Consider the following 23,700-nt stretch of genomic DNA (forward strand, 5'->3'; position numbering starts at 1 on the left):
AGTTGGGCATATCATTGAAGTTGGCCATTGTCGAGGGAAGTCATTTTAAACAGAGGAAGGACCCGGTGGTTTGCTCTAGGTTTCTTCCCCTTGATTTTGCAACACTTATCTCTGGCTGCCAACTGGCCTATTTCACCACCGCCCTCCCCACGCATCCTCCCTGCCAGCTGCATCTTGGAGCTTTCCAGGGACCAGAGCCCACTGGAATAGTCAGGTTGGGTTACATTTTTTATTCTTTAGAGTTAAGAATGCTTTCCTTGAAAGAAGGTGTGCCCCAGATTTTAGAGCTAGCCCTAAACATACTCTGGGAGAAAAAGCCTCCTTTTTTGGAGCCAATATTTGCATTACTAAGTTTTGTTAGGAGTCTGATCTTTTTGGACAAAACACAGGAAATTCTTTTCATGCTGAAAATGGAATCTTTGCCTTATTTGCTATTTTCCACATAAGACCTCTACTACCTGTCTACCTCTTCCCTGTTTCCTGTGTTAAATATGTACTTAGTACACAGTAATTACAGGGACAGGTTCCAAATCTGTTTTGCAAATGTCCAAGTTTTCAAAAATTATGATAAAACATACTTTCTTCATAAAATTCAGTGTAGTAAAATTTTAAATTTACTACCTTCAGGGACATACTGCAATCTCAATTTCAAGAAGAGAACAATGAAGGTTAAAGGCAATATAGGCTTAGATGTCAGGCCACTGGTTATGCTCAGCGCTAGCTAAGAGTTAATTTTCTCTGACACTTGGCTTCAGCAGGAAGACAAATCACTGCTTATCCTGTGCCTTCAGATCAAAACAGTAAACTTAAAATGCCTGAGGAGAAGAATGAGCAGTGTGTTTACACATCTATCAGCCAAACAAGATTGTGAATTCCAGGAGAGCAGACTCTGTGTCTTGCTTCCTGTGTGTAGTACTCAGCCTGCCTGAAAGTAAGGGGCAATAAATGGATGAATGAGTGACCATTTACCCAGCTCTTGGGGTAAAGACCTCTCGCTTTCCCACTGTATTCTTACTGCTCCTACTGCAAAGGGGTCCTTGGAGTTTGCTTCCAGAAAGCAAACAGACAGGCAAGCAGGCAGGCACCTTTGTGCACTAAACCCTGAGTGAGGAATAATATCTAATATCGTATGTACAGAGTCCACCTCTAGTCCCAAGTCCAGTTTTCTCCAACTACCAGTTTAGCGAGGAGAAAGTTCTGGTTGCTGTAAACAGATGTCAGACTTGTTAGACACATTATCAAATTTGAACTGTTCAATTCCAAATGTATTTTTTAAAATGCCTGTGTGCCAGGCACTGTGCCAACTGGTTAGGAGACAAAAGTGAGTTATGAGAGAGAGAGAGAGGAGAAATTGAGAGAAAGAGAGAGACAGAGAGATGCCTGTAAGGGGTCAGAGCTGAGGGAGCCCAGAAGAGGGATACTAAGCCTATAGATCTGAAAGAGGCTTCCCGAAGGTGATGACTCTTCTGCTGAATGTCGAAAAGATGAGGTAGAATTATCAAAGCAAAGTCATGAAGAAAGAGAATCTCAGGCTGGGGACACACCTTGAGTAGAGGCGAAGAATCTGGAGTCAGCGCGAAGCAAGTAGATGTCAGCGACCAGCTCCTTATTGCCCAAGCTTAGAGTGTGAGGCTGGAATGTGGGGGACGAGGCTGACAGAGAGATGAGAACCCTCCTAGACTAGGCTGAGACTTCATTTGGAAAGCTGTGGTGAACCACTAAAGGACTATAAGGGCTAAACTCACTCATCTGAATTACTGTGTGGCCTCTGACTCTCCCTTTGGCCTCTCTGTTTCCTCATCCTTCACCTCCGTGTATTTCTTATGCATGCCGAGTGTCCTTACCACGCTTCAAAAAGCACTATTAGCAGAAACATGGCCTGCTTAGGCAATCAAATTTTTCCCCCCAGAGCCTTTGTACATTATTATATGGAACAAGATCGCTTCCAATGCAATATGGTTCACAGGCTAGACTGCTCTGATAAAATTGAGAACATTCACATGGAAGACGCCAAAGGCCTCAGTCATTACATTCAGATTTTATACTTAACAATTCACCTAATCCCATCAAAGAGGAGAAAAGAAAACAAATTTCACTCAAAAAAAAAAAAATGAGCAACGAAGTCTTTCAGGACACTGCTTTATTTTTTTTATTTTTTATGTTCAAAGATTTACATCCAAATTAGTTAGCATATAGTGAGACAATGATTTCAGGAGTAGATTCCTTAATGCCCCTTACCCATTTAGCCCATCTCTCCTCCCACAACCCCTCCAGCAACCCTCAGTTTGTTCTCCATATTTATGAGTCTCTTCTGTTTTGTCTCCCTCCCTGTTTTTATATTATTTTTGTTTCCCTTCCCTTATGCTCATCTGTTTTGTCTCTTAAAGTCCTCATATGAGTGAAGTCATATGATTTTTGTCTTTCTCTGACTAATTTCACTTACCATAATACCCTCCAGTTCCATCCACATAGTTGCAAATGGCAAGATTTCATTCTTTTTGATTGCCGAGTAATGCTCCATTGTATATATATATATACCACATCTTCTTTATCCATTCATCCATTGATGGACATTTGGGCTCTTTCCATACTTTGGCTATTGTTGATAGTCCTGCTATAAACATGGGGGTGCATGTGCCCCTTTGAAACAGCACACCTATATCCCTTGGATAAATGCCTAGTAGTGCAATTGCTGGGTCGTAGGGTAGTTCTATTTTTAGTTTTTTGAGGAACCTCCATACTGTTTTCCAGAGTGGCTGCACCAGCTTGCACTCCCAGACACTGCTTTAATTTATTTGTTGTAGATAATCTTGCATGTTCTGGAAACAGTGAAATAAGAGATTTATGATCATATGTCCCAGTTGATTCTTTGTAGACCCAGGATGATGGGAGAGAGGTATGTGGTGGTGATAGAACATGGAGGCCACAAGCAATATCAGCTTCAGAGTTAACGACCTACTTTTCCCCTATCTCTTGCTCCAGTTCTTACCTCCTCATCTGTTTCTCTTGGTGCTATCAGGAGCATAAATGAGGGCTTCGGGAAGTGTGAAAGGCGAGGCTGATTAAAAAATATGTAGGGGTGCCTGGGTGGCTCAGTCAGTTAAGCGTCTGACTTTGGCTCAGGTCATGATCTCACAGTTCACGGGTTCGAGCCCTGTGTTGGACTTTGTGCTGACATCTCAGAGCCTGGAGTCTGCTTCAAATTCTGTATGCATCTCTCTCTCTGCCCCTCCCCAACTCTCTCTCTCAAAAATAAATAAACATTAAAAAAATATGTAGATACTCTGAAGTTCACTTACCATGTGCTTTGGACTGAACTGTATCCCTCCAAAATTCATATGTTGAAGCCCTTGCGTCCAATGTGACTGTATTTGGAGATAAGGCCTTTAAGGGGATAGTTAAGGGAGAATGTAAAAGGTGGGACCATGATGCATTGGACTGGTGTCCTTATAGGAAAAGAAAGAGACATGAGAGATATCTCTCTCTGTCTCCTCATGCACGGAGACCATATGGCCACATAGCAAGAAGGTGGCTGCCTGCAAGCCAAGGAGAGAGATTTCACCAGAAACCAAACCTGCTGACACCCTGATTTGGACTTCTGGCCTCCAGAACTAGGATGAAATAAATGTCTATTGTTTAAGCCATGCGGTCTGTGGTATTTTGTTATGGCGGCCTGAGTGGACTAATTCAACAGGGTTATCCCTACATTTCATGTAACCTCTGCCTTGCAAAATTCAGAGTCTGGCCCATGCTGGAGTAGACTGGGAATATACACACTTAGGTTCTTTTTCCAAAACAACAAAAAAACAAAAACAAAAAAGTCTTCTTTAAGTGTATAAGAAACATACATGGGCATAGTAAAATGTTCATATAATACATATGGGATTTGAGGACACTTAAATTCTTCTACTCATCCCAGACCCTCATTCCTGCACTCCTCCATCCCAGAGGCAACCACTGGAAAATATCACTGCTAATACACTAGAATATAGACAAATGAATAGACATAGATAACCCCTCTTTTTATAGAAGTTAGAACATGCTACATATACTGTCCTGAATCTTGTTTTTTTAACTTATCAATATTTCAGGTAAACTCATTTCATAATAGATATATCTGTAGAGGGGTTTCATATTTTAAAAGTTATGATTTTTAAGAATATAGCACAATTTATATAACCTGTCTTCTGTTGACAGGACATTCAGGATTTTTTAATCTTTGTGCTTCAATACAAATAATACCACAACAAAATATTTGCACATTCATCTAAAATACATTCTTAGAAATGAGATTCTGGTTCAAAAATATTTGCATTTTTAGATGTTGTATGTTTATTTTATAGAAATTGCCAAATGCAAACATTCTTCTGACATCTGGAGACAGCAGGAGGCATTTAGTTGGCTCCCAGGCTGTACCTTTCCGTGACATCATTATCAAAGGTCTTTCCTAAACAACCTGCATAGTCTAAATGCCATATGATTAACCTGAACTTGACCAAGGGAATCAACCTGGAATGCTAGGTCACAGAGGAAGTCACCTGATCTGCTGAGCAAACAGGCCTTCTTTCTGTTATTACTCATGCCTCTAGGACTCTTTCCTCTTCCAACCTGCTGCCACGTGAATTGCTGTAACTCAACTCTTCAGATTCTTCTCAGTTTCTACCTAGGAAGAGAAGACAAGGGGAATAAAAATTTAAGGACTGTGTTTCACTCCCACACCCTAGGGAACATGCTTAGTTTTCTTTAATAAGCCTTGGGGAGAGAAGATTATTTTCTTGAGAAAATGTTCAATGTATTCATTGGCACTTTGAACAGAGCTGGACTGCTTCAGAGGATCACACCAGTTTGGCTCACGTGAGTCAAAAGTATTTCAGCTTTTTATTTTCTGTATTCCCTCTGTGGAGAGGGAAAGTGCTGCGAACCGTTTGCACTAATAAACTCTTCCAAAAGACCTGAGAGCATGAGCATTTTCCCAAGTCTAGATATTTTCCCTCATACAAGTGGATCCCCTGGAGAAGTGACAAATAAACCCTGATCAAGTCTTACTAGATTCATGTGATGTTTTGTTTTATTAAAAAAATTTTTTTTAATGTTGGGCTGCCTGCGTGGCTCCATCGGTTGAGCATCCGACTTCAGCTCAAGTCATGATCTCATTGTTCATGAGTTCGAGCCCCATGCTGGGCTCTGTGCTGACAGCTCAGAGCCTGGAGCCTGCTTCCGATTCTGTGTCTCCTTCTCTCTCTGCCCCTCCTCCACTCATGCTCTCTCTCTCTCTCTCTCTCTCTCTCAAAATAAATGAATAAACATTAAAAATTTTTAATGTTTATTCATTTTTGAGAGAGAGAGAGAGAGAGAGAGAGTGCAAGGGGGGAGAGAGGAAGAGGGAGAGAGAGTTCCAGGCAGTCTCTTCTCTGTCAGCACAGAGCCTAATGCTGGGCTCGAATTCATGAACTGGGAGATCATGACCTGAGCAGAAGTCGGACACTCAACCAACTGAGCCACCCAGGTGCCCCTAGATTCATGTGTATGTTTTAAACCTTGATTTGGTGGTTTGAGGTACAGAAGCACCAGGGGATTTGTAGTTTACTAAAATAACCACACATTCTAGTCCATTCAACAATCCATAGGGGCCTTCCTGGGATTTTGGAACATTTCTCCTCTTGCTAAAATTATTTTGCGTTTGTTACTTACCATTGGAAATAAACATCATCTGAAATGTCTTTGAGTGAAGTTAGTGGGGTTTTCTGATCCTTCAGCTTGAAGTGTCACCTCAGAGAATGCTAATGACCCTGACTTAAGGTCACACAACACATGGCCTTCTCCCTCTTAATGCTTATCCCAGTACAATTTTATTTTATTTGTTGATTAATATTTAAATCCTACCTCCTATGAGCTTCTTGAGGGTATAATAGTGTTTGATTTTCTTCAACATGCATCTAGTACGTCTTTGCTAACAGTTAGTAGATTCACACATTAGTTATAAGCAGAGTTCAACAGTGAATGCAGGATCATAAGGGTGATTTGGGGCCCAATGTAAAACTGAGAGATGAGTGCAAATCATCTCTTAAATTAGAGAATGGTGTCAAAGAATATATTAATCCAGGACTGAAAGCCCATTACCTAGATGTCACAAATATATATTTAAGTAAATCCGTGGTTTGTCTAAAAGAAATAGCCTCCTGCTAAAGTACCCTTGTTTGATCTATACCAGTGGTTCCCAGAAGTGTGGTCCCTGGTTCAACACCACTGGGAAACTTGCTGGGAATGCTCATTCTCGGGCCTCAGTCAGACCTACTGAATCAGAAATTCTGGGGGAGGGGCCTACCAGTCTCTTTTAATAAGTATCCAGGTGGTTTTGGCACACAAAAATTTGAGAATGACTGAGATACACAAATCTTATCACTTTCAAATGGTAGAAGGAGGCAGACTCATGAAAACATGGAGTCTAGGTTTCTTGCTGGAAATGTAAACAAAAAATGAAAGAAAGAACTGGACCGAAGTCTGCACAGAATTTTTAGCTGTGTTCAACAGTTCAACAGTTCCCTGCCTTGGAGACAGCAGCCACACCACATTTTCAGCCTCACTGACATCACTGTTTTTGTACAATCTCATTTAGGGCCTCGCCTATCTGCATACAAAGCCCTGAAAAGTCCCTCTCATACCAAAGATGATCTGAGAATAATTGCATGACCTAAAAAAATTTATTGAGATAATAATATTGAGACAAATAATGTAATATAAAATAATAGTGATAACAGTCAATATGGATAGAAAAGAAGTAGAATAAAATTAAGAGCGCAGGCTAGGTTTAAGCTGCTTGGTTTTGAATTTTGACTCTATCACTTTCTAGTTGCATGACTTTGATCAAGTTGTTTTACTTTTTGTAGTTTTGTTTCCTCATTTATAACCAGGAGTTCAATAATAGTTTATTCAGTTCCTATTTCATATAGTCACTATGAGGATTAAATGAAAGAATATATATGGCCTTGGCACATGGTTCATGCTCAATAAATATTAACCATGTAATATGCAGAATGTGTACACACACACACACACACACACACACACACACCCTGTCTTGCCCCCATGGCCTTCCCAGGTTGAATCCCAGGTAGTGCGACAGCAGAGCTCTTGCTGTAAGTTTAAGATATAACAGATGGTGCGAGGGTGGGGGTGGGCGTCGCGGCGCCTGGGTGGCTCAGTTGGCTGAGCGTCCGACTTCAGCTCAGGTCATGATCTTGCAGTTCATGAGTTTGAGTCCCGAGTGGGGCTCTGTGCTGACAGCTCAGAGCCTGGAGCCTGTTTCGAATTCTTTGTCTCCCTCTCTCTCTGCCCCTCCCCTGCTCACACTCTGTATCTCCCTCTCTCTCAATAAATAAACATAAAAAGAAAATAAAAATAAAAGGTATAACAGACGGAGTGTCTGTGTGGCTCAGTTAGTTAAGCACCCGACTCTTGATTTTAGCTCAGGTCATTATCTCATGGTTTGTGAGTTCTAGAGCCATGTCAGGCTCTGTGCTGACAGCAAGAAGCTTGCTTGGGATTCTTTCTCTCCCTCTCTCCCTGCCCCTCCTCTGCTCACGCTCTCTCTCAAAATAAGTAAATAAACTAAAAAAAAAAAAAAAAAAAAAAGGATATAACAGAAAGAGAACTGAGTGCTCTTCCAGGGAAACTATTAGCCTCAATGAGAAGACATGCCCAGCCTGCTTTCCCTACCCCTTCAGTAGCACACATCCTAACATGTTGAAGCAGGTGTAACCAGGAACTGTAGTCAGTGTGTTTCTGGTGAGAAGGTGAACCTCCCAGAGGCAGAGAGGGATCCAGAAATTTATGTCTTAAGAAATAAAAATTACCAGCAGGTCCAGAAGTGGTCCCATGGCTGGGAGAAAGGAAGTCAGAAGGACGTGGAGTGACTCCGGGGTTGGGTATGGATCCAGCTACACCTTGGAGGTCACCAATGCCAAAGAGCTGAGCTGGTCCTGGCTGACAAAGTCTGGTGACTATCTGAGGGACTTCCCTGAGAAGAGGAAGAATGCTCAGGTAACAAGCAGCCAGAAAGACAAATGTTCACCCGGACTCTCTTTGAGCTTTTTAAAATGTTTATTTTTGAGAGAGACAGAAAGAGAGACAGAGTGCAAACAGGGGAGGGGCAGATAGACATGGAGACAGAATCTGAAGCAGGCTCCAGACTCTGAGCTGTCAGCACAGAGCCCGTTGCTGAACTTGAACCCAGGAACCACAAGATCATGACCTGAGCCGAAGTCAGACGCTTAACCAACTGAGCCACCCAGGCGCCCCTCCCTGAGTCTCTTTGTATAGCGGTCTCTCGGCAAAGAGGGGGATCAAATCCATAACAGTACAATGTTGGCAAAAACCACATTTAACAAGACAAATCTATCATAACAAACAGGCTAGGGGAAAAAAAAACTATTAAGATGGCATTAAATGCCCATATTTTTTACCTGTAAAAAGAGGTTCTAGAAGACATCTGTTTTCAAAATATGTCAGATTCATCAATGTGTGAAGCAGCTGTGCCAGTAGGTGACCCTTCTGTTTAGGAGACACTGTGTCTGCGTTGGCAACAGCAGAGGAGAGGTTACCACAAATTTCACATAGGAATCCTGTATCCCTTGTAAAGGGGAAAATTTAGAATCACTCGCATCGGCTGCTTCCCTTCCAACTTGGAGCAAGATGCTGGGGTAATCAGCGAACGTTTCATACACTATCACGATCTTTCCAGGGCCTGGTCTGCACATACATGTATAAGAAAGTGCAGCATGAAGAGATCTCTTTCCTCCACCCAGCCCTGTCCTTGCACACGGTAGGGGAAAGAGGCCCTAGTCACCTTCACTTTAACTCTGCATTGGGAATAAGCAACAAAGAAATCTTCCAAATACAGGTGCACAGCCATACTGTCTCAATATAGCACCTGGCTGTGGAAATAATGATGTCTCTTTGTCCGCACATGCTTATATGCACAGATTGATATTTGAAAAGATGTTCCCCCAAAAAGCCAATTGTTATCTCTAAGTGGTGATATTTGGGGACATTCTCCTTTCTCTTTTATACTTCTCTATCGTGCTCAGTTTTTAGAAAAAACATTTATCATTTTTATAATCTGAAAAATGAAGCTATTTTAATCTTGGGGAAAAACATTATTGTGTGTGTTGAAAGCCTAAAATGTAATAAAAATGCAGAGTCACATTACTATGTTGCACCCTAAAAACATAGTGAAAGGCACTTTCATGCAAACATAATAGATGAGGTTGTGAAGAAGTATGCACTGTCCATGCTGCTGGGGGGAAGAAGTGGATACAATCTTCCTAGGGAATAATTTGCCAATGCGTGTCAAGAGCATTAAAAAGGTGCATTCTAGAAGGTCCAGAAATTCTACTTAGGAATCTATATTAAGAAAATAATTAAGGGGAGCCTCAGGGATGGCTCAGTTGATTAAGCGTCTGACTCTTGATTTCAGCAAGGTCAGGATCTCAGAGTTCATGAATTCAAGCCCCATATTGGGCTCTGCACTGACGGCAGGGAGTCTGCTTGGGATTCTCTCTCTCTCTCTCTCTCTCTCTCTCTCTCTCTCTCTCTTTCTCTCTCAAAATAAATGAATGAACAAAAAAAAATAAATATGCAAAGACATATAATTAAACATGTTCATCACAGATCGGCTTATAATATTTTATTTTTTAATTTCTTTAACATTTATTTATTTTTGAAAGACAGAGAGAGACAGAGCATGAGCAGGGGAAGGGCCAGAGAGAGGAGAAACACAGAATCTGAAGCAGGCTCCAGGCTTTGAGCTATGAGCACAGATCCCGATGTGGGGCTTGAACTCATGAACCTTGAGATCAAGACTTGAGCAGAAGTCAGATGCTTAACCAACTGAACCACCCAGGTGCCCCTGTTTATAATATTTTAAAGATGCAAATAATTATGGCAGCTGAGTTAAATAAATGAAGGTACATCAAATAATTAAATAATATGCAGTTAATGAAAGTAATGATATAAATGTACTTTTTTTAATATCTGGGGATGTGTTCGCAATATTGTTATGAACAAAAGCAAGACATAAAAATTTGCTTGTAGTGTGAACCCATTTCTGTTTAAAAAGAAAAACACACTACATAACCTGTATATTTACATTCTTTTCTTTCAGCTTATCTGTTTTGTCTAATTTTTCTACAATCAACATGATTTACTTGTGTGATTAGAAGTTAAATAGCAAGAGGAATATTAATCAAAAATGTTCAAATTTATAAAATAGCTTGTGTGATCTCCTTTACACACACACACACACACACACACACACATTTTATTATACTGATGGTTACTCATTCCAGGTTTTAATAAAGCCTATACATGATCTGGTACCGGCTTCAAGGATAGCCATAAAAATATTTTTAGAGTTGGCTTAATCAAATGTAATCTCTAATATAGTACTGTTTCATTTAACCACCAACCAGCTGTCTTTATCTACAATTCTGTGATTTTCTATTGGCATATCCGAGATAGATTTTCTCATTTCTTTCAAAAGATTCTTAATTGAGACTTCATGTTAAAATCCAAGGGTCACAGTTTGTAGGGAAGGTTGCATTCAAAAGGTACATATTTTTGTATTTTAAATATGTGCCTCCCATTTCGGTATTCTTAGGTGAGGGAGGGCTGGTTCTGTATAATGGAAGAAAGAAGAAATTAGGTTTTAAAAAGTTTCATTCAGGGGCAGAATGTCTAAGCTTCCAATTTGATTGACTGAGTCATTCCCATTAAAAGCAAACTGTAATTTTCATTGGAATAGAAATCAGTGTGATTTAACACATCCCTTTTTATGGAAGATTGCATTTCACAGCCTATAAGAAGATCACAAGTGACAAAAAAAAAAAAAAAAGCAAAATTCTCACCAGCACAATTTTATCATGAAAATGCCTATTTAGGTCTATATTTTATACAAGAAATCAAAGACGTCATTGAAGGGCAATACATTCTGTAAAAGAAACCTCAGTGATAAACGCCTGACGAGAGTATTAAGAGCCTTGGGGACAAATAAAGAGTGAGTTATTTTGTTGACTTTTCCCCAATTCTGATAAAGATAGCTCAACAGCCAGCTCTCATGCTTATTTTTTAAGAATTAAGTGATCTGAATTATTTCTCCTTTGGTCCAGAGAATAAGTTTGCTTTCCCAGTTAATGTTTTATACCTACAGTTTTTCAAAGATTTGCAGTGTTCAGATTATTTTCTGTTTTATAATCTGTAGTCTGAAGCTCTGAGAGGCTGGAAATTAAGAGGTAAAGGGTTTAAATATAGTTGGTAATTTGGGAGTTTGAGTGATACGTTGTTGTTTGGTGTTAGTAATGATGCCTGGATATCCCTCTTTCTTTTAAATCATTTAGTCAAATATATAAAAGTGATTTAAAGATTTGAGATTCAAGATAGAATATAGTATTTCTCTTGTAAGAATGCTGTCAGTATAATAAAAAGACAATTCTCTTATTTGAAAAGGAAACTGCAGGGGTGCCTGGGTGGCTTAGTCAGTTAAGTGTCCAACTTCAGCTCAGGTCATGATCTCACAGTTCATGAGTTCAAGTCCCATGTCAGGCTCTGTGCTGACAGCTGAGGGCCTGGAGCCTGCTTTGGATTCTGTGTCTTCCTCTGTCTGCCCCTCCCCAGCTCACACTCCGTCTCTCTGTCTCAAAAATAAATTAACATTAAAAAAGAAAAGTGCATTTTTTTCCTTGAATTTTTGAATTAGAGAATCTGTGTAAAATTGACCATCTTTTTTTTTTTCATAACATTTATGTGTGTGAATCAAAGTATTTTATTTCAAAAAGATCATTAAAAATATTAGTTCTTATCCTCAGAGGAAAATAGTTGTATTCGTCTACTTAAAAAAAGAAAAGCCATGGGGTGCCTGGGTGGCTCAGTCGGTTGAGTGTCCAACTTCGGCTCAGGTCATGATCTCAGGGTTTGTGGGTTTGAGCCCTGTGTCAGGCTGTGGGCTGTCAGCTCAGAGCCTGGAGCCTGCTTCAGATTCTGTGACTCCCTCTCTCTCTCTGCCCCTCCCCCACTCATGCTCTGTCTCTCTCTGCCTCTCAAAAATAAAGAAACATAATCAACAAATTTTTTTAAAAGAAAAGCTTACTTATTAGGTTTATAGGCACATGTGTAATTCAGAAAAAACACTATTATTGCCGATATCAATGTTCCAATCTGCTTTTTACTTACATTCACGTGTTTGATACTAATATTTGTGTTGATTTAAAAAATCCTGTTGATGGTGGGGTTTTTTTTGCGTGTTTTTAACAAGCAAAAAAATGGACAAATTAGTCATTGTCAAAAGACCAGCGTGACTGTGGGGAAAAAACCATCATCCTTAAAAGGAAAGAGGAGGCTATTTCACAATCTTCAGAACACACAGCTATATACCAGATTAAAGAGTGTTTGCCTTTTTGATATGGCTGCTTGGCTTACACAAAACAGGGGAGATGTCAGACATTTCCCAGCTAATGGAGTAATCGAAGGCCAAGTAATGGGTCAATGCTCAGTGACTGATTTTACAATAAAAATGAACCTACAGTGAGACTTTGTGAAGTATCAGTTGCATAAGATATGCCCACATACATAGCTGCCATATCTTGATAATCTCACCAAATGGCAGCCAGTCATAGGCTAGGCAGCCACCTAGTCCTTGGACAAAGAGATAAGGTGAGCCAATCCATTTCCCTCTCATGAATTAGAGCTCTGAAATACCTAAAGATTTTAGTTAATGGTGGGAGCTATGGCTTGAAAGCAATGACAAAAGATGGAACCAGAGAAACTTTCATGAGCCACATACATGCTTAAGTTATAAGAAACAGAAACCATGGGTGAGGAGAGGACACTGGTCAGTGAAAAGAATATACTAAAATAAATGTGTAAAGAAAAGCAGAGATTCAGAGACAGAGAGAAGGCGAGTGGTCGAGCAAGCAAGAGAGGGGTTGGTCCCAGAGCTTCTCGAAGTTTTCTTGTACTAGTTTAGTCTGTGTGAACTCTTGCAATAACATCTTTCTTCCTTCCTTCCTTCCTTCCTTCCCTCCTTCCCTCCTTCCCTCTTCCTTCCTTCCTTCTTTCCTTCCTTCCTCTCCACCCCCCCTTCTTTTCTCTGGTAAATTAAATTATCAAAAGGGTCAAACCACTAGTAGGCTTTAGAAGAAAACAAAACAAAACAAAGTATGTTACATTCATGCAATATAACATTACAAACAAGAGGATATAGTCTTTAGAAAACAAATTGTCTGTAGCAGTTTACCTAGTGGAACTCTGTTGTCCAGGCTTGCCCACAACCCTCTCACCTTATTTTGGTAATAGATCTTTGATTTTCCTTTGGGGACTAACCCACACCCACTGACCTGTCACCTCTGCCACCACCTGTCCAGGATGGGCATGAGACTCAGTTCTAGCCAATCAGTGGATCCTGACACTCAGACTACAGTCATAGATAGATAATAGCCATGACAGCATTATATAATTTTGAATCACTTTAATTCTAAAGAAAAATGTAACAAATAATGTGTGGAGAAAGAAGGAAAAGGTGCAGTTAAGATTTGGGGGCTTATATAACAGCAAAAAATAAAGAGACCTAAATAAAAGACCAACTTCCAAACTCTGCTATTAATTACCTAAGTGACCTGAGTCAAGCCCTTCCCTTCTCTGAGCTTCAGTTTCCTTATTCATGGTATGAGGAGCTCAACGCAACTGTAATCAGGGTCTCTTTTCCTTCCTAAATCTCTAAGCCTTTCTTAAATTTAGAAATTCAGCAGTCAAGTCTGCACCTCCACTTTGGGCATTTTCAGAAGTGCAGGTGCTACGCCTTGGTTTATGACAATGATCTTTTCACAGTCTTGGCCCTCAGGGAACTTGCAAAGGATGATTTTGAAGTAGGCCAAAAATCTCCCTTCCCTTCCCTGCGGTCTAAGCTTTTGACCTTATCATTCCCAACCATTAAAACTTGTCCTCTTTAATGACAGTTAATCAGGAAACGAATCTCTGTGACACCTTGCTTCATTTTTTTCTCCCCTGGAGACTTCCTGTCTTCTTCCCTTTCTTCATTCCAGGAACACTGATACATTTGACAGAGGTCATCGGGCCATATGGAAAGAAATGATGTTTTATTCATAATTGATTTACAGAGCATTTCAGAATTCAAAAGGTGGACCGATCCACTAAATGGAGGCAGGGTAGTTCTATTACAGATTCGAGGTATTTTGAAGGATCTTTCTCCTCAATGTGCAGTATATATAAGGATGGTCTTGGCTATGTTCAGCCACTTAAAGTTGAAAGAACCCAACTGTGGCTTCTGTATCATCAATTAGCTCTATTACTTACAGACTAGACATTCAGGTGACTGGTTGATCTAGTTTTTCCAGCTGGATTAGCAGCTCAGATCCAGTGTGAAGGTCTCTTCAGATATCAAAGCTACTGTAAAGTCTTGGATCTTTGAAGCAATGATTACCCTTCTTTAACCCAACCAGTAAACCTTCTTTCTACCTCCCTGGACACTAGAAATTCCAAATACCCTACTGCAGCTCCTGCCCTTCCAGGTTGGATAAGGAAAGTACGGCACTTAAAAAATGGTTCCTGTTAACATGTTACTTTTAGCTAGGAGACTAGGGGAGTAGTTGGCACTTTCTTACTCCCCTGGGTGAATTCTCTCTGCAGAAACTAGAACCAAATTTATTACTGACTTGCCCACTCTTGGGGCTGCTAGAATTGGGAGGTGAGAGGGTGTGGGCAGAAATACAGTGCCCAAGACTCTACAGTATTTCCAAGGGTGGTGCAAATCCCTAGAAGGCAAAATGAAGAATTTATTTGGAGGGGCGAGGACAGGGAGGAAAATACACCACTGTGAAGATGAAAAGCAGAAAATGTGGAAACAGTGTAGGAATGAGGGGGTAAGAAGTGCCAAAGACAAATTTACTACCCTCACAATTTTGTTTCAATCAGATCTACCCACTAAGCAGTAAACTCATTGATTGCTCCAAGGGGTGGGGGGCATAAGAACCTTATCTGGGTTGACTTTTCCAAGTGGGGAAGGGGAGAGTAGGAGATCTCAGTGAGACACAAAGACTGTGGTATCATTTACCCCTACCTTACCTAGGCATCTGTTGAATGCTTTTCTTCTTTAAGTGGTTTGAGATAATCCTTGGACTTAAAACCAATGAGAATGAATTGAATGTTAAAAATAGCCACTTCACTGAGGAAGTGATTGGATTAATTAGATTCTCTTTGTGTTATTTTTAGTTCTGGTATATTTGATTGTCTTTTTTTTTTTTTTTCTTTTTTAAACAAAGCTACACTTTAGCAAGTGAGCAGTTGGCAGTATGAGATGAGTGAACTGCCATAAACTCTTTGTAGCTTCCCTGATTCTTTGCAATGCCTGCTACTACAGGTTATCACAATTCATTATAATAATAGAAACCCCGATTTCCTGGAAAGAATGTGCTCTCTTTTTTTCCAATTTTTTAAATGTTTATTTATATTTGAGAGAGAGAGAGAGAGAGAGAGAGAGAGAGAGAGAATGAGTGGGGGAGGAGCAGAGAGAGATGGAAACAGAATCTGAAGCAGGCTCCAGGCTCGGAGCTGTCAGCACAGAGCCCGATGTAGGTAGGGCTCAAACTCATGAGCCATGAGATCATGACCTGAGTCGAAGTCGGGTGCTTAATGGACTGAGCCACCCAGGTGCCCCAAGAATGTGCCCTAACTCTTTCAAGAAACTAGAAAATAGTTAAGGACTTAAATTTTTTTCTCCTTTTGGTGTCGAATCTTGCTCTCAAAACAAGTTTTTGTAAATTTGTTTTGGTTTTTATTGTTAATCTTACCTTTAATCTTCATGAAGGCAAGGATTTCTATATGGTTTGTTCACTTCTGATCCCCAGGGCCTACAGGATAGTAGACATTCAATAACTACATGTTGAATGAATGAGTGAGTGAATGAACCCATGAATCATAAGTAAATAGCACTTTGGTACCTATCAATACAGAATGCTGAGCTAGGGTTAGGGTTAGGGTAGAGCTATCAAGTCACAACTTTGAGCGGTATGATGACAACATTCTAAAAGACAATATGAAGGCACTTAGTAGAGTTTAAAAAAAATGCTAATTACACAAAATGAAGGAATTTTTATGGAAGCACTTCAAAACATTAGAAGTTATATAAATACATTATTAGTTAAACTTTTGCATATGTATGACTTGCAATCTTAATGTTTATTGTGTTTGACTTGCAATTGATTCCACTAGTAAAGGCGCTGTGCTATGGCCAAAGATGCCAAGTGAGATTTTCGAGTCTCTGTTAAATATGTGAAGTTTCCACAAATACCTAGAGGTCTGGTATGTTTCCTGAAGAGGCAGAAGATCAGGCGATGTGATAAGGTAAAGAGACACTTCCATTCCATCAGAGTTCACTGGGGAGGAAACCAACAGCACAGAGGCAGCCTGTGTTAAAATGGCTGGGATACATTCACTTTGCCATTTGAAGGAATTCAGCAGTACAGACGAGAGCTACATAAGCAAAAAAGCTCAAGTCCACACAAGAAAGTCTTATCTGGATGCTTTGCTCACTTGGAAAAGAATAAGTCTAGGACTGTCCAACTTCCACAACAAAGCAGAGCTTTGGTAAATTCCCATCATCTAGGAAGTAGAGCCTCTTTTTGCTAAGCTAGCTATCTGCAGATCTCCTAGGTGTAAAAAAGAGTGAAAAAAGGTCACCAGATATATAGGTAGATGGGCTGTGATCACAGGTCTTGAAGTATTGGGGGAATGTAAAAACCATCTAGCGATAAAGCTTGGCTTTGTTGGGGGGGGGGCATCTGGGTGGCTCAGTCGGTTAAGCTGGTCTTTGTTCTGTCTCTGAATTCAATGATTAAAAAAAAATTTTTTTTATTCCATCTATTAAATGTGAATATATCCGTGAATTCTGCTATTCCTGGTCCTTGGAGCTCCAAATGCCTGAAATAGGAACAGCTGTAGTGTGAATTAGTTGGCCTAAGCTCTTGGGCTGCTTCCAACTTCGCTACTGCTCATGCCCCTCAGGTCAAGGAAAGAAGTGATGTAATGCACTTAGCTGGGCCACTTTAATTACAATGCAATGGGGAGGGGGAGGGGTTACAGGCGGTGACAAGTTTAGCGCATGACTTGCCCTGGGATGCAGGAAACAAAAACACGGACAACCATTGGCTGCGTCCACTTCCGACCCGGTATCTAGCTCCAAGTCTGGAACCTTGAAACACTTATTTCCTGGGAAGAGGGGTGGCGCTAGCCCACAGAGCGTCAACCATAAACATACAGCACACACACACACACACACACACGGAGGCTGGCAGCGTCCTCCCCGCTGAGATGGGCGTGGGGCCGAGCGCTTGGCCCACGGTCCCCAGAAGGTTCCCCCAAAGCCCGCCACAGCAGCCGGGCTCAGCGCTCGGAGCCCGCGGAGGACCCGCGTCCGCGGAAACTGGTGTCACTCGGGCCCGCTCTAAGTGAGCCGCGCTGGCGTCATTCATTCGCAGTGTCCGGAGCGTCCTTCCAGCTGCAAGCGGGGCTTCGCCGCAGGTGCCAGTGGCCCCGACGCGGAGCGTTACCGCGCGGTGACCTCGAGGGCGCGGAGCGGCTAGAGACTGAGGAGATCTGGAGCTCGGCTAGGTGCTGCTGTAGCAGCCGCGCCCCAGCCCAGCTCGGCGCTCGCCGCGGGGCCGTGTCGGCTGCAGGCTCCCGCAGCCCTGCTCGCCGCCGCCGATCCGGATCCTGGGACTGAGCGCCACCACTTCCTCCTCCTCCCGCTCTTCTTCCTCCTCCTCCTCCTCCCGCTCCTCGCGCCGCCGTGGGCCGGAGCCGGGCTGCGGGGCGGCGGGCCTGGGCGTCTGCGGCCGCGGGCTCGCGGGGGGCGGCGCCGCCGCGGGGAGGATGCTGCTCGCAGCACCCGCGTCCTCGCCGTCCTCCCCGGCCGCCCGCGGGGGTTTTGTTGTGGCCCGGGCTCCGCGGACCGCCGCCTGGTGAAGTCGCTCTTCGCCGCCGCACCTAGCGAGCGGGAGGGCGCGCGTGTGCCCGGGAGTGCGCGCCTGTGCGCGCCGGTGTGTGCAGGACCTGACCCTCGGGCCCATTGTGCGTCCGCCCGCGGCGCCCGGGAACATGTGGGTGAACCCCGAAGAGGTGCTGCTGGCCAACGCGCTGTGGATCACGGAGAGGGCCAACCCCTACTTCATCCTGCAGCGGAGGAAGGGGCACGCGGGCGATGGAGGCGGCGGCGGCGGACTAGCGGGTAAGGACCGGCGGCCAGTCCCTGCGGGAGGGGCCGGGAGCGCTGCGGCGCCGCCCGAGGCCCTAGGCTGCGGGCGCCCGGGACGCCGCCCGGTCCCCCGGGGCCGGGCGACCCGCCCCACTTTGGTGAGCGGAAGACCTCAGGAGTCCTGATTTTTCAGTCTGTGAAAGAGATGATTCTTCTCTGACCCTGTCAGGCTATGGGGCCCTTCGAGTACCGGGTGCCCCCTAGGTGGGTGATGTTGATGAGATTGGAGGTGGGGGAGGGTGGGGGGAGCAGCCCTTATGAATTAAATGCAGCACTTCTTCCTACCTCCCCACCCTCCTTAAAAATTATCGTTTTATATATGGGCAAGAGAGGCAAAGGATGGTTCATTTTTACTTCATTCTCTTTACTGATCATGGCAGGATCAGGTATAAAATGCTCTTTTGTTTTCAGGGAAGCAATCAGTAAGAGACTGGTGTGGTCATTTCCTAGATTAGTTATGACTGAAGAGAATGAATAAGGAAAAAGGATATTGTTGTTGTTGTTGCACCTAATAAGAACCTAAGAAAGCAAGTTACCTGATTGTGAAACGAATTAGCTCTATAACTGCATTTTAACTAGTTTAACTCAGTCACTTACCCGAACCCCCTCACAAGGTGTTATTAATACTGTAACTATTACTGAAACCATGCCTTATCATTTCGGGATTATAAAATCAGACCAGTATCCCAAGTAGTGCCCTATTAGAAAGGTCTTCGTTATTAACTCACGAGTTGTCTTGCTGGGAGGTGACCAATAATCTTGAACTCATACCATACTGGAGAAATTGGACCTTCCCCTCCCCATGGTGATTAGAACGAAGAGAACTGGGATACTTTTTACAGTGAAGAAGTTAGTTGGAGAAATAGAAGGGAGAGGTTTAACCAGGAAAGAGATTGCAGAAAAGAGATGAACCTTGACCTCTTCAGAGTCCAAAATCTATCACCCTCTGGCAGTTTGCATGCTAGCTAAATTGTGGCTTTCAAAATGCCGTGCTATGAACTAAAAATTCTCGATGAGGTACGTATTTAGTTGAGATTGTAGTTTACAGGCTGGTTTTCTCAAGATTAAAATTCAAGTGGCAAATTTTATGGCATATATTGGTTTGAAGGATCTTGCTAGTATATGGTATGGCCTATGGCTAACCTGATTTTTCTATACATTTGCTGCCATGAAAGAGAAGGCAATATGCAGAGCTCCAGACCCTGTTCTGGAAATTCTGATTAGTGGCCTAGAATCAGGATTTTCCAGTTCATTTTGTAGAAGTTGTCTAACTATATACGCTAATATGTAGCTTGCGTATCTAAAACTGGGATCAGCTCAGATTGTCCTTTTTTAAACCTAAAACAACAGTGTAAAGTAGATAGTTTATTATATTAACAAAGAACATTTCCTACCTGAGGCTAACTGTCCTACGCCGTGTAACTACTATGTAGTATTTATTTTCTAGAGTCATTTGCAATAGATTATGAAAGATTCGGAGACGCAGAACCTTCTTTTCCTAGTTAATATTTTTATTATGTTCCTACTGACTCTTAGAGCTATAAGTAACCATAGCCCGCTTGGAATCTCATTATTGATAACTCACTTCAGAAAGAAAGTTACATCTTTTTAATTGGAAAATTGTCATTATTGCACTTACTGCAAGAATAATTGAGATTATCATCATGAGTAAAAATATTACTGCCAACTAAGGCTGTTTTCAACTAACATAGGAAAAATGTCTGCTCTGATAGATTGGTGCCACGTTAAAGGTAGCAGGGACATTTTAGAAATCCTTGTACTATGTATAGTATATTTGGATCCTAATGTGAGTTCCTTCATGCATTCATTAACGTACTAAATCATTTAACAAATATTTGTTGGTAGTGCCTGAAGTGCCAGTGTCAAGAAGCTCACAGCCTTGTGGAGTAGACAAGTGTTTATAAAATAATCATAAAAATTAATATAAAATTGCCAATCCACAGGGTCCCAGCAGAAAACAGACTCAAACCTAGTTCAGATGAAGAGTTTCTTGAAAAGACAACTTAGAAAGGTGGGGGCAGGGTTACCAGAACCAGTGAAAGACACAGTGGTGGGGGGGTGTTACCATCCTAGGCGGCAGGAATGAGGTTCCTGGAAGCCTTATGAGCTGGAGCCAGGCAGGAGGAGCTTTGGGCCTCTGGAGACGCAGCCTCCCCAGAAACACAGAGCACAGCAAAAAGGAAGTGGAAAGGACATGCCTGATTTCTGTCCTCTTACCCTGCCAGCTCCTGCCGTTGCCTTTCATCAGTAGAACCCAAGAGAAGCCAGGTGGATAGGATGTCCTGGTGATCTAGTCCCAAGGGATCAGCCTCCCAGGGATGGAGCTGGGAGGTGGGGGCAGACTGAGAATGACCAGTACTAACATCGAAAGGAGAGGAGCATGATGTTGGTCACTCCACTCAGAAAAAGAGGATGGAAATGGGAGCAAGGCAAGTTTCCCTGAAGAAGTGACACTTGAGCTGAGAACTGAAGAAAGAAAAAAATTAGCCTGTGAGGAGGGAGGGAAGACCAAGTGTTGGGCATCAATTATCGGAAATTTTCTGGAGGATCTCAGGACCATTATATAGTGTGCATTATCTGGGCCAGTGCACCATTGTCCAGTCCTTAAATGGATGATGGTCATAGGATGATGAGGGGGAAACTTGCTCAGTAGGAGCTGGCCAGGAGTGCTCAGTGGTCCACAGTCCTTGGTAAGATAGTAGTGCAAAAGCTATAAAAAATAATGGGTCATAGTGAAGACACTTGCTTTTTTTTTTTTTTTTTAAGTTTACTTATTTATTTTGAGAGAGAGAGGGAGAGAGAACCAGTGGGGGAGGGGCAGAGAGAGGGAAAGAAGAATCCCAAGCAGGCTCCATGCTGTCAGCTGCTGGGCTTGATCTCATGACGGTGAGATCATGACCTGAGCTGAAATCAAGAGTCAGACACTTAGCTGAGTCATCCAGCGCTCTGCTTTTTTTTTTTTAATTAAGCTATCTTCTTCCCAATTCCAGGCAATATACATAGGTTCTGAGGCAAAGAAGTTTTTTTTTTTTTAATTTTTTTTTTAACGTTTATTTATTTTTGAGACAGGGAGAGACAGCATGAACGGGGGAGGGTCAGAGAGAGAGGGAGACACAGAATCTGAAACAGGCTCCAGGCTCTGAGCTGTCCGCACAGAGCCTGATGCGGGGCTCGAACTCACGGACCGTGAGATCATGACCTGAGCCGAAGTTGGATGCTTAACTGACTGAGCCACCCAGGCACCCCCAAAGAAGTTTTTTTTATTGTAGATGCATTCGATGTATTTATTTAACCTCCTCTGAGATTTCATATGTATACAGAAAAGTACACAAAATAAAAGATGCGGAGTGCAATGATTTATCACAAAGTGACACCTTGCAACTAATACCAGGATAATAAATAGAACATTGAGCCAGAAGCTCCTCCTTGTAACCCTCTCCCATTCACTACTCACCCTCTCCTAAAGAGAAAAAAAACAAAAAACAAAAACCCACTATCCTTGTGTTTTGTGGTAAACACTTTAGTGCTTTTCTTTAGAGTTTTTTGGTTTTTGTTTTTTTGGGTAAAGAACATATCTCTTTAAACACATATTTTGGTTTTGCCTGTTTTTTTGAGCAAGGGATGAATATAATCAGAGTGTGTATTCATGTGTCTGGATTCTTTGTCCAGCATTGTGTTTGTGATATTTACAAATGTTGTTGCTTGTGGCTGTAGTTTATCTTTCTGTGCTATACAGAAAACTATTATATGAGTATACCGCAATCATTTGTTCATGGTGGACCTTGGAATGATCTGTTTTGGGGCATTGAAGGTAAGGTAGCTCTGATCTTTCTTGTGGGTGTTTCTGATGCCTGTGGGCATACATTTCTCTTTGGTCTGTCCACAGGAGAGTAATTGCTAGCTTATAGGTTATGTGTATCTTTAACTTTAGCGGATAATACCAAACTGTTTTCCAAAGTAGTTGTACCAATATACTCCCACCAGCAGCATATGGGAATTTCCCTGGCTCCGTATCCTTGCCAACATTGTGAGTCTTTGTAATTTTACCTTTCTGGTGGTTTTGTAGTGATACCACTTACTTTTTCCTGACTAATGAGGTTGAGCACCTTTTTGCATTAATTGGCCATTTGAAATAGTCTGTGACATGCCTGTTCAAGTCTTTTGCCCAATTTTCAATTGGATTGTTTGTCTTTTTCCTACTGGTTGTAGGTATTTTTAAAAAATATATTCTGAAGATGAGTTCATAGTTGGTTATCCATGTGGCAGAATCTTCATTTGTTGCTTGCCTGTTTACTCTCTTAAGGATGATTAAAGGTTCTTAATTTTAATATCCAAATTCTTTATAGGTTCCATTTCCTTTATGGTTAGTGTTTTATTATGTCTTGTTCAATAAGTCTTTTTCCAGATTGAGGTTATATATGTATTATCTTCTAGAAACTTTTCAGTTTTAACTCTTACACTTATTTATTTTTGAGAAAGACATTTATTTATTTTTGAGAGAGACCTGCGCATGTGTGCACGCGCGCGCATGAGTGGGGGGAGGGCCAGAGAGAGAAGACACAGAATCTGAAGCAGGCTCCAGGCTCTGAGCTGTCATTTGTCAGCACAGAGCTGGCCTTAGGGCTCTAACTTGTGAACCATGAGGTCATGACTTGAGCCAAAGTTGGACGCTTAACCGAGTGAGTCACCCAAGTGCCCCTAACCCCTACATTTATATTTACGATTCACTGGGAATTAATTTTTGCATATTGTGTGAGATAGTGGTCAAGGTTTATTTTTTTTAAATGTGTATGAACATCCAGTTGCCCCAGCATGATTTATTGGTAAGTCTATTCTGTTTCCACTGCTCTGTAAAGCTACTTTGGTCATGACTCAATGCTCACACATGTGACAATTGATTTGCTTGGGCACTCTAGTCTATTCTTTTTGTCTACTAGAATATTCTTGCACCAGTACCACACTTTAGTTTTATAATAAGAGTTTATATTCATTTGATCAAGTACTCTTATCTTGTTCCTTTTATTTTTTAAGAGTTTCTTGGCTATCTTTGTCTTTTACATTTATACAACATCTTAGAATCAACTTATTAAAGTTCCACCAAAACAAAACAACAATAGCAACAAAGATTTAAACTGTTGGGATTTCAACTGCAGTTGCATTGTGTCTATCAATAAATTTGGGCAAAATTAATATCTTTATAATATCAAGTCTTCTGGTCCATGAACATGGTATGTTCTATTTATTTAGGTCCTTTAAAATTTCTCTCAATGATGTTTCATAGTTTTCTGTGTAGAGGGATTACACATATTTTATTAGATTTATTAGTAGATATTTCATATTTTTTCACCTATTGTATATTG

The 23,700-nt window shown here is 41.7% G+C and overlaps 1 protein-coding gene and 1 long non-coding RNA gene across 2 annotated transcripts in view; both read left to right on the plus strand.

Moving 5' to 3' along the window:
• Positions 1 to 412: 412 nt before the first annotated feature.
• On the plus strand, positions 413 to 3,640 carry LOC128776429 (uncharacterized). The gene is made up of 2 exons (XR_008421475.1): positions 413 to 931; positions 3,454 to 3,640. It is a non-coding gene; the product is annotated as an uncharacterized LOC128776429 (long non-coding RNA).
• A 13,546-nt stretch (positions 3,641 to 17,186) lies between these two features.
• TBC1D9 (TBC1 domain family member 9) overlaps positions 17,187 to 23,700 on the plus strand; it is a 115,641-nt gene continuing 109,127 nt past the window's right edge. Inside the window, exon 1 of the mRNA XM_019420188.2 lies at positions 17,187 to 18,292. Coding sequence (XP_019275733.2) covers positions 18,163 to 18,292 — 130 coding nt within the window. The 5' untranslated portion in view covers positions 17,187 to 18,162. The remainder of the gene's footprint in view (positions 18,293 to 23,700) is intronic.

This window comes from Panthera pardus, unplaced genomic scaffold (genome assembly GCF_024362965.1).
Source record: "Panthera pardus isolate Hobbes unplaced genomic scaffold, ASM2436296v1 HiC_scaffold_13, whole genome shotgun sequence".
In the NCBI taxonomy this organism is placed as follows: domain Eukaryota; kingdom Metazoa; phylum Chordata; class Mammalia; order Carnivora; family Felidae; genus Panthera; species Panthera pardus.